The sequence below is a fragment of the Chanodichthys erythropterus genome, chromosome 17, assembly GCF_024489055.1.
Source record: "Chanodichthys erythropterus isolate Z2021 chromosome 17, ASM2448905v1, whole genome shotgun sequence".
Classification (NCBI taxonomy): Eukaryota; Metazoa; Chordata; class Actinopteri; order Cypriniformes; family Xenocyprididae; genus Chanodichthys; species Chanodichthys erythropterus.
The window spans coordinates 8680784-8692922 of record NC_090237.1 but is presented as its reverse complement, the minus strand read 5'-3'; the positions used below and the strand labels follow the sequence as shown (position 1 = coordinate 8692922).

Sequence of the window (12139 nt, the reverse complement as noted above, 5' to 3'; positions counted from 1 at the left end):
TAACTAATTTTTACTTTAAATTATTGGGAAAAAAATGTTTGCATTCTGTCTGCATGGGTCGTGATTTGCCAACACACTGATGACAAAACAACATTCGCCATAGGGGACAAGGACTGCCACTTAAAAATAGAAGGAAACAATTATCAACTCATATATATTATATTATATTATATTATATTATATTATATTATATTATATTATATTATATTATATTATATTATATTAGTATTTAATTTGTATATTTAGTTATTATATTTTCTATAATATATTTTATAGTTTTTATACTTATAATCCAAAAAACTATTTAATTCATGTAAAATAATACATTTTTAAATCGCTTTTCAAATTGTAAAATAAATAAACATGTTTAACTGTTTATTTAAATGTCAAATGTCAACTGTCCGTTGACAAAGCAATTTGTATTGAACTATAAAAATTATAATATAATATATTAGCATTATAATATAATATATTATATTATAAAATATTAGCAAGGAAAAGAAAAGCAATTTGTAAATAAATACTTTATAAAAATGCTATTAAAATGTTTCATTTAAAAATTATTTAACATTTTATGGTTAGCATTTGTAATATTTACTGTTATATTTGCTACATTTTTAAACACTGATTAAATAAACAGTTTAAATATGTTTATATTAATTATTTAAAATGTATTTACAATTTTGTTTTTGAAATATATTTAGCAATTTGTGCATTTATTTATTAATTGTTTTGTAAGTGACATTCCAAGTCCATTCATTCGCTAGTCCTTAAAAAAATTCATAAGTAGACATATTTAGATATAGTTATATACAAGTTATTCAAAAATGTAATATACTACCATGGGATATATAACATATTGGTATATTATTTATTACTGTATATTATATTACTTTTTAATTATATTGTGAACTAATATATAAACTAATATAAAATATATTGTATAAATCAGACATGGGCACCAAACAAAAACTAATGTGTATTTTTCTCCTGCTGTGTTTCTCATTGGTCAGTTACATCAAAGTGAAATCATAACACACAGCATCAACTATCTGAAGGCTAAAATCAAATTCACACACACACTCACGTACATAGACACACACACACACTGACCTTTCACTCCCTCTAAGCATAGTTTTACTCACAAAGAAGTGAGAGCTCTTCCTCATGGCACACTGGCATACACACTTTTCCCCGTGGATGCCATTCCTGGCCGGCTCTGCCAGCACAAAAGCCAAACTCTGTTTGGTTTGCTTCAGGCTTTTGCTTCCTCTTATTGATTTTTCTTATATTAGCTAACCTCACCCATTTCTCCATTCTGTCAGCTTTCCTCCAAGATACATAATGTTTTTAGAGCTCTCATACAGCGTGAATACAATGTCTCTCAGTAATGTAATTAAAGAGGCAATAATAAATGTTTTCTGTTTGCTATTCCTGTAACTGCCTATCCTGTCAGCTGTAAAACTGCAGCATGCTGCTGCCTCATGCTGCTCTTGTGGCAAGTCAGAAAAAACAGGCAAGGTATCCAATCCTAGTTTCAGAGCCAGATATAATCAGACCAGTTAATCGGTTGGTACATACAATCAAAAATTCTTCCAAAAGCATTGTCAGTGGATAATAAATAGTCTGCTTTCAAACTTTTGTAGTAAAATTGTTGTGTCAATTTAATTTTGTGTCTCTCCTTTGGGATAATTCATCCAAAAATGAAAATACTGTAATTTACTCATGGTTTTCCAAACCTGTATGGCTTTTTTTTCCCTTTTTTTTTCTCAGTTCTTTTTCTCCACACAATGAAAGTAAATGGGATCCAGTGTTGTTTTGGCACAAACAATAGAAACATTCTTCAGAATATTTAATTTTGTGTTCCACAGACGAAAGAAAGTCATACAGGTTTTGAACGACTTGTAAAGTTTCTTTTTTGGGTGAACTATCCCTTTAAATTGTATTACATCACCATTTTATTGGTCATAGGTCATCCTGTTCTTTAAATACTGGCATCGGAAAAACCTATATAGGTTGACCATGGTTAAGAGGCTTTGTATGTAGTTCATTGTCCATAACCTCTACAGTCTGGAAACAGATATTTTCTGCATCTTCTCATGTCTGTTTCTGTCTCTTTTTTCCCCACTTCTTAGGCAATCAAGTGGAACCGTCATAAAGAACAGGTATGCTTTTTAAATCCAATACATTGATCTTCCTTCTCCTCATTGGTGCATAGTCATACCCAGAACACAGAGTGTTCCCATTCACTATGGTGCATTTTTTTTTGGGCAAAATCAAGTCTTTTCAATAGCAATCCACACAATCTGGAATTTAAAATAAGAGTGAAAAATTGACAATGGACAATAGATTTTTTTCCCCCATTAGATTTTGCAGAAACTCCACTAATGTGGCCACACTTTAAACCACCAGCAGAAGTGGGCTCATTAAGAGTCAACATGTTTATAGGTTCCTCAAATCAGTTTAAGTAACTGTGACTTGCTCAACAAGATTTTCTTCAAACAGTTGCTCCACAATGAAAGTTGTTTACCTGAAAGAGAAAATAACTATAGAAGAAGACATTTCATGCTAATGCATGCTGTGGCATCCCTTGTGGCAAAGAGGAGAATGGAGCACAAATTTGCATTCACATCATATATTTCTTCAAAAAAATTAAATATTATTTTATAAGTAAGAATTCCATCCCAAAATTTATTCATTTGTTTCCTCATTTTAGATAAATCATGCCATGTTTTACCAATTAATTTCATTGTTTTAGTTTAATCATGGCCAACTATCACTCATCATGACTACTATTTAACTAAATTAAAATTACACTCTAAAAGATGCTGGGTTGTTTCAACTCAAATTTGGGTCAAAAATGCCAACCATTGAAATTTTAAAGGTGCCCTAGAATCAAAAACTGAATTTACCTTGGCATAGTTGAATAACAAGAGTTCAGTACATGGAAAAGACATACATTGAGTTTCAAACTCCATTGCTTCCTCCTTCTTATGTAAATCTCATTTGTTTAAAAGACCTCCGAAGAACAGGCGAATCTCAACATAACACCGACTGTTACATAACAGTCAGGGAGTGCGCTCCCAAAATTTGCATATGCCAGCTCATGATCAAGCCATTAGACAAGGGCAGCCAGTATTAACGTCTGGATGTGCACAGCTGAATCATCAGACTAGGTAAGCAAGCAAAAACAATAGTGAAAAATGGCAGATGGAGCAATAATAACTGACATGATCCATGATATCATGATATTTTTAGTGATATTTGTGAATTGTCTTTCTAAATGTTTTGTTAGCATGTTGCTAATGTACTGTTAAATGTGGTTAAAGTTACCATCATTTCTGAGGTTCAGGGAGTGCGCGATTTAAAGGGGCTGCAGCCTGAATCAGTGCATAGTTAATGATGCCCCAAAATAGGCAGTTTTTTTTATTAATTTATTTAAAAAAAAATGTAGGGGGTATTTTGACCTGAAACTTCACAGACACATTCAGGGGACACCTTAGACTTATATTACATCTTGTAAAAACTGGTTCTAGGGCACCTTTAACCCAACGGTTGGGTTTGTCCATATTTCAGCCAATTTTGTGTTGAAACAACCCAGCATTTTTGAAAGTGTAGGTAACGAATTAGTACAACATGGCCATGATTTAACTGAAATGAAGGAACAAATTAGTACAATGTTAATAAGCATTGGGAACAGCCACAATATCTATTTTTTTCTTCTGCATGTCATGTGCAAGGCTCTGTATATTTCAGATCTAATTGATTGCTTTTTCATTGTGCTCGTGGGATATGAAAACAAACATAAAGAGAAGCCACCTTATCTCACCAATTCAGGAAGTTCTTGAGGGAACTGCTGTTTTGCATCCAACTCTTATTGTTGGAGAGGCCAATTATGGAGTATTCTGTTTAAAACATTCAAACTCCAATCAGAAAGCCTTTCAGAAATTGCCCTTGTCTTGAAAGCTCATTTAACAAGATCTTACCCTGAAAAACAATTTCTCACACATAACAGAGACTCCAACTTTGTTTTTTACTCGCTCTCTGACCTTTAGATATTGTCGGTCCATTGTGTGAGATTGACCACAGAATGAGTATCTGCTGAGTGTAGAGGTGTTTAAATGGAGAACCGCAGCACTTCACCACAGGACTTAATATTTCCTCTCAGGTGGACCTGAGCACATGACATTCGATGCACTGTAATTTACTGCCCCTGCACATTTAGTGACTTTTCAAGCAACCCACATGTTGAGGATTGATTTCAGCCCACACACTGAATGACCAAGATGTGGCCCCCAAATCAAACATGGACTAAATTAGGTAGAAAATGTGTTGTTTTGCTCTGGCCGCCATTTTGTTTCGAGAAATGTGGGTTATTTATTTCAGCCTGACTGAGTTGTTAGTCTTGAGCCACAGGGCTTTTCATCATTCCCCTGCAAGGAGAAATGGATGAGTTCACCAATCACAATTGTTTTATACTTACATCATCAACATCACCTCAAGCCTCTGTCAATTTGTTATCAGGCTTGTTTCAGGGATGCAGTCATTGTTGCATGATGCAATTTTCCTTCATTTCTCACTCCTGTTTGCAGACCAGCGCTTTTGATTACAATGAAACAAACGTTGACGCATCAGCAGAAACCAGTCAGACTGTGTCCCAAAACTCCAGTCCTCACCAGTACTTCCATAGGGCTAATTTTTACAATAGCGTATAACATAGCAGGGAGTTAACTGTCATTTATTCAGCCAGTTCGCAAAAAGAAAGAAAGAAGAAAAGGCAACCGTGGAAGAGCAGGGTTAAGAAGACTATTGTCAGGACTTTTTAAGCATCCCTCAATTATTTCTGCACTTTTGATCTTTCCTTGTGATAACAATGGGAGAGAAAATGCAGAATAACCTTCAATGCTGAATAGACTAAAGCAGAATCAAAAGAATATCTTGACTAAATTCAATGGCACTTTGATTTATAATATTTGATTGATATATGCCAAACATTATTATTTGATTCTGTGCAAGTTTCATAATTACTTCTAATTGTCCTTGAATTATGGTTAAAGCATACTGCTGAATGTACTTCAAAATTCAATGTCATTTCTATTAAAAATTAAATGTACGTTATTACTGTACAAGTAATACTTAAAGGGTTAGTTCATTCAAAAATGAAAATTATCCCATGATTTACTCACCCTCAAGCCATCCTAGGTGTATATGACTACCTTCTTTCAGATGAACACAGTCTGAGATATATATTTAAAAATATCCTGACTCTACCAAGCTTTATAATGATAGTGAATGGGGGGCATGTTTTGATGCCAAATGCAGACGGCCGTACGCATCGATTTATGGTGAAAGAGTGAACTCTGACTCGATGCGTGATGCAATCACGAATGCGGAAGTGCAGAGGACACAACAAAACAAAACACCGGTTGTGAATTAGAAGTCTAAAACAAGAAATTTTAAAGAGAAATGTCAGAGGATTTCGATATAAGAGAAGAGGAGCTTGAGTTTGTTGCCCAGCCCTATTTGTTTTAACCACGAGAGGCGTCCAAGCTTACGATAGTCCTACTACCTACAACCTGCAGCGTCATACATTGTGCCAGATTTGGCGGAAGTCAACTTGTGTATTATGCGTATGGTCGTCTGGTGGAAGCTAGTTATTTTAGAATATTTTTCTTATAAAAACCCATCGCTTCACTTCAGAAGGCCTTTATTAACCCCCTGGAGTCGTATGGATTACTTTTATGATGGATGGATGCATTTTTTGGGGTTTCAAGACACCCCTACCCCCCGTTCACTATCATTATAAAGCTTGGATATTTGTAAATATATCTCTGATTGTGTTTGTCTGAAAGAAGATAGTCATAAACACCTAAGATGGCTTGAGGGTGAGTAAATCAATAATTTTCATTTTTGAGTGAACTTTCCCTTTTAAATATGTTAAGAAACATAGTCATGTAAGTGTACTCTCTTTAAGTACACTCGGATGGCCTTTTATTTCATTATATTGTATTATTAACAAGTACAGTTTTTTTTAAAGCTTTTTTAAGATTTGGAATACATTACAAGTGCGCATTCAGGACAACCAAATGCATTACTTTTTCACAAGGGAGCCTCCCATCCACCCACGCTAAAATAAAAAAAATAAAAATCTCATTAAACTTTGAGTCATAAGTTTTCATATTCAAATATGAATGTAAATCAACCACTGATCTGTAAAACAATATATAACAGTTGCTACTGACTTATTCATGAGTTATTATAAAGTGTTTCCCTGATCTTAAAATTGTTTTACAAATACAGCAGTTTGCTAAGCAGGTTTCTCACTGCAGCCTCAGCAATAAAATCACTGTTTGGTACTTTTGTCCTGAGCAGTTTCAAACATGCAAACATACTCTTGAGGACAGAACTGTTGACTGTGCTCTTTTTTTCTTTCTTCCACATGAGCCATTAATGTTCACCATGGTGCAGTGTTTTTAAACAGCAGTTACTAATACCTGAACCTTTTATCCACGAGTGAGATTCTGTACAGTACAATGCACATGTGATATGTTTTTTTAAAGTTATATTTATGGGCTTTTTGTGCCTTTATTCAGAGAAGACAGGAAAGTGGGATCGGCAAAGGACCTCAAGACGAGAATTGAACTCGGGTCGCCGTGAACGCATTTGCACCATATGTCGGCACCCTAACCACTAAGCTATCGGCACCGACAACACAGAGCTGGAAATGAGATTTATTTTTTCCAATCAGAATCCAGCCAAGAATTTTATTTACCTCCTGCATGTCAACTACAAAGGGTTCTCTGCATACATGGATGAAAATTTAAAGACCCCTTGAAGTTACTTGGACAAAAATCTGTTTAGTGCAACATGACTCATCAATACTCTAATTTCCCAGAAGAGAAAGACTGTACATTTTGAATGAGTATGTGCTTAAATATGAATTTTCTCAAAGTTTAAGTGTTCACTAGCATATATAGTAGATGGCTTCAAAGCTAACACACATAAGCCACAAAATCTCAAATTTTGATTTCACGGGGCCTTTAAATAATAAATACTTAAAAAATATATATATATATTGGTTGTTTGAGCAGTTAACACACATGTGACATTTAAATAATAAATATAGTTTTTTTTATTAGTTGTTTGAGTAGTGAAATCATGCCTTCTTAGATTCAAGTGTTTGTTGCAACATATTCCCCCATTTCCAGCCTTGGTGAAGAGTTTTATCACTAGGCCATTGAGCACTGCCACAGTTATAATGCTCGACTTTGTGCAGATCGGCAAAGGACCTCGAGACAGGAATCGAACTCGGGTCGCCGTGAACACATTTGCGCCATATGTCGGCACGCTAACCACTAGGCTATCGGCACCAAAAACACATGTTATATGTTTCTAACAGAGCTGGAAATGAGATTTATTTTTTCCAATCAGAATCCAGCCAAGAATTTTATTTACCTCCTGCATGTCAACTACAAAGGGTTCTCTGCATAGATGGGTGAAAATTTAAAGACCCCTTGAAGTTACTTGGACAAAAATCTGTTTAGTGCAACATGACTCATCAATATTTTTTACTTTAATTTCCCAGAAGAAAAATACTCATTTATGAGAATTGTCTTTGTTCACTATCATATACAGTAGATGGCTTCAAAGCTAACACACATGAACCACCAAATCTCAAAATCACAAATCTCAAAGTCAATTTCATGTGACATTTAAAAAATAAATATTGTTTTTTTAATTAGTTGTTTGAGCAGTGAAATCATGTCTTCTTAGATTCAAGTGTTTGTTGTAACATATTCCCCCTTTTTAATTGTTTCCAGCCTTGGTGAGGAGTTTTATCGCGAAGCCATTGAGCACTGCCGCAGTTATAATGCTCGACTTTGTGCAGAGCGCTCCATGCGCCTGCCCTTCCTCGACTCCCAAACAGGCGTAGCACAGAGTAACTGCTACATATGGATGGAGAAGACCCATCGTGGGCCAGGTGTGTGTCTATATGTACCATATATTGTACTACATACACTCTTAAAAATAAAGGTTCCATGATCCATTGATGCCATAGAAAAAACATTTTTGGTTCACCAAAGAACCTTTAAGTGAAGGGTTCTTAAAAGAACCATTTTTTCTTACTGTGAAGAAAATTTTATTAATTTAAAAAACCTTTGTTCCACTATAAAGAACCTTTTTTGCAATGGAAAGTTTCAGTGGATGTTAAAGGTTCTTCATGGAACCGTCAATGCCAATAAAAAACCTTGATTTTTAGAAGTGTAGGTGATTTTGCAGTTTTGGATGTTTAGGTCATATTACATATCCGGCTCTGGTTCTGTTTGACACAGGTGTGGCTCCAGGGCAGCTATATACCTATCCAGCACGTTGCTGGAGAAAGAAGAGACGGTTAAACATCTTAGAGGATCCACGTCTTGGACCCATCGAGTTTAAAATCGGTGAGAGCTGGTGTTGATGAGAAGGACACACATAAAGCTTTTATCCATTTTTGGGGGGCTTTTTGTATTTTGTACAATTGTATTTTCTGATTCAACAACCTAAAAACTTTTTTTTTCAGTCAGAGAAAGAAAAACAGAAACTTAAGGTATCTACTTAGTCTGATTTTATTTTTAAACAGAGAAAAAAAAACAAAAACACAAATGACCAATCTTCACAAGTTTGGGATTTAAAAGATTTTTTAATGATTTTGAAAGTAGTCTCTTATGCTCACTAAGGCTGCATTTATTTAATCAAAAAATACATTAAAAACAGTAGTATTGTGAAATATTATCAGTTTAAATGAACTGTTGTTTTCTATTTTATATATTTTAAAAGTAATTTATCACTGTGATGGCAAAGCTGAATTTTCAGCATCATTACTCCAGTCTTCAAAATCAAACGATCCTTCAGAAATCATTCTAATATGCTGATTTGATGCTCAAGAAAAACTTATCAATGTTCAAATCAGCTGAGCTGCTTAATATTTTCGTGGAAACCTTTGCACAATATGGAATATGTTTATGAGCTGAGAAGAAATGCCTTGGTGTAATTGTTTGCGGTGTGTGTTCAGACTATGAAGCAGCATTAAAGAAGGAAGGGGGTGTTCCTGAGGGTCCCGTGCTGGAATCACTCCTCAGTGGAGAACTGCTGGATAAGAAAGTTGAAACAAAGGAGGAGGAACCAATGAGTGAATGCCAGGTAAGAAAGATTCCTTGAATAGGGGATGTTCCCCCTAGAAAGATTATGTATCCACACACTCAACAGTCAACTAGATAAAGAGTACCTTTACACACTATTGCCGTGAAGTACACACTAAGACACCGTCCCTGTGTGCCATTTTTGGTACACAAAACGCTCTTCCCTCCACTCCATTCAGTGTTTCTGTCTGCCTTCCTTCCTCTCTTTTACTCTTTCTCTCCCCTTCTGATTTCTCTGTAGTACTTGTGTCTCTTTTTGGCAGTAACACAAATCCCTGCAGGGCTGACACACCCCCACTTCCTTGTTAACTACAAAGTGTGTATACTTGCAAGTGTGTTTTTGCTATTGTGTTTGTGTATGACAGTACGTTTGGCAAAGTTATTGATTTTGCAGAGTGTGGATTTTCAATGTCTCTGACTTTACGGGTACTTAAATTTGACCGTGCTGATGTGTGAATGCTTATAGATCCTAATGAACCAGCCTGCCAGTTGATTAAGCTGTCACTAGTGTCACCACCCTCACTGTTTTGTGCTCAACATGACATCTATCCCAGGGGTGGACAGTTAACCAATTAGCACTTCAATTAAGAGCCACTCTTTAGAGCGCTCCTTACCCTGGGAGCAGACCTGTGATCCTGCTGCCTGCGTCGCCTCAGGCACCTGCAGGAGTTAAAAAGCTTTGTGCCTCCCTGCTACCTCTTTTCACTTCCCACAACCACACATTATGAGTACATTTACAGTTGTGCACTTTCTAGGCAATTATCACAGTTAAGGCTGATATACTTCAAGTGAAATCAAAGAATGAACTGGTTATTTCAAATTAAATCAGGCCAAAGCGAAGTTCGTTTGAAGTTCGAAACAGATTGCCAAAGCAAACTTTCCACAAAAGTTCACTCCGAGAGGAAAACACCTTCGAACTACCATTGGTCCATGGTAGTTATGTAATAGATAGTTGTGGCTCTGAGACTCCACCTTCATTGATGTGGAAATCTTCTCTGGTTAATTTTTTCTGTTGAGTCCGTTGATGTCATACGTGAGTAAAAACACGAATGCACTGGAGAACTGCTTCTAATTGAAAGCAACATTGACACTGACATTTTTTTTTCATGTTTAATACTGTAAAGTGGCTTACTTTAAAGGTACAATATGTAAAATTTTTGCAGTAAAATATCCAAAAACCACTAGGGTAGTGTTATATATTTTGTCCAGCTGATTACAAACAATATCTCTAATGTTTTCAACTACTTGTAAATCATGAGAAAATTCCCATTCTAAACAGTGACACGGGGCAGTGCAGTCGCCTGTCAATGACGTCAGTTACCCTTTGTTACTGCCTTTACTGACGTAGAAACCACATGACAACAGTGCCGTGGACAAATGCGGAAGTAGTGTCTAGCGTCCAGCAAACCACTAGCTTGCTTCAAGCAGTTCCTTATTTACTTCTTGCACGTTTTATGGTGGATTGTGTTACTTATTTATGGAACATAATTACTGTTTACCATCTGCCGCTGGTTCTGTCGACAAGGGCAGCTCCCGTAAACTCATGACCGGAAAAGCGGAAGCGGCGCCGGCGACTGTGTCATAATAAAAGTCCCGCTGCTCGTGAGGCGTGTGTTGATCAATCGCTCCAGCTCCTCGTTCAGCTCCCGCAACACTCGGTCCTGCTCTGCTTCATACTACAGTAACGTTAATAATCGCATCCACGAACATGAGTTCTTCCAGACTCCAATCCCTATTCTTTTGCACCGTCCGTTGAGAAGTTTCCGCTCTAAAACTTGGCGTCATCAAACTACGCCTTTGTTTTGAATAAGCTTCTAGCGACCTCTAGTGGAAAAAAATATCACAAATTGTACCTTTAAAGTATAAATGTGATGTGACTTCATTAGAGTGCCGAATTGCAGAGCTTGTGCAAACATATCTGTGTCACTATGATCAAATGCTTTCTTAACTGCAGTTTTCTCACCACTAATTTTTGTTGTTTATACTATAATTGAGAGGAAAGCACTTAGTACATATTCATCCAAACACCGCTCCAGCAGTGTAGGCAGCATCAGGATGTTTACTAACACTATACCTCTGAAAATGTATTTCGAACATCTTTTTACTCCTAAATGAAGAACAAAAAAAAAAAAAAACTTTGCTTTGAGTGCCTCAGAGCCTTTAAGGTGCACCACATTAGCAACAATTCTCAGGCAAAAATGTCCAGAGATTTGTACTATTAACTTTTGAAGGGTTAATTCACCAAAAAATTTAAATTATCCCATAATTTACGCACCCTCAAGCAACCCTAGGAGTATATATTCTTTCACAGTAACACAATCGGAGTTATATTAAAAAATATCCCAGCTTTATCATGGAAGTGAATAGTATTCGTGATTTTAAAGCTCAAAAAAGTACATCCATCATCATATGGCTCCAGGGGGTTAATAAATGCCATCTGAAGCAAAGCGATGCATTTTTGTAAGAAAAATATTTATATTACTTTATAAACTATAATAACTGGTTTCCGGGCGAAAGCCGTAAGCGAGTCAAGTTCCCGAGTGCGCTTCCGCGTTCATCAATAAGTCAAGCATCGTATCAGAGGTCACTCTTCCAGTGGAACTTGATTTGCGTACGGCCTTTGCCAGAAGCCAGTGATTAGTTTATAAAGAATAAACCCATTGCTTCACTTCAGAAGGCCTTTATTAACCCCCTAGAGCTGAATGGATTACTTTTATGATGGATGGATGTGCTTTTTTGAGCTTCAAAAAACAAGGTACTATTCACTCCCATTATAAAGCTTGGAAGAGCCAGGATATTTTTAAATATAACTCAGATTTTGTTTGGCCGAAAGAAGAAAGTCATATACACTTAGGATGGCTTGAGGGTGAGTAAATTATTTGATTATTTTCATTTTTGGGTGAACTATCCTACAAATTCTACCTGACAGACAGATGAAGAAAATTAGGGATGCACCTAGT

General features: G+C 36.0%; 1 protein-coding gene across 1 annotated transcript in view; it reads left to right on the top strand.

The window, feature by feature from the left end:
• The window catches only part of dpf1 (double PHD fingers 1), a 62318-nt gene that overhangs the window by 15025 nt on the left and 35154 nt on the right, over nt 1-12139 (top strand). Inside the window, 4 exon segments of the mRNA XM_067365689.1 lie at nt 2136-2165; nt 7821-7981; nt 8334-8441; nt 9053-9180. Of these exon segments, the coding sequence (XP_067221790.1) occupies nt 2136-2165; nt 7821-7981; nt 8334-8441; nt 9053-9180 (427 nt within the window).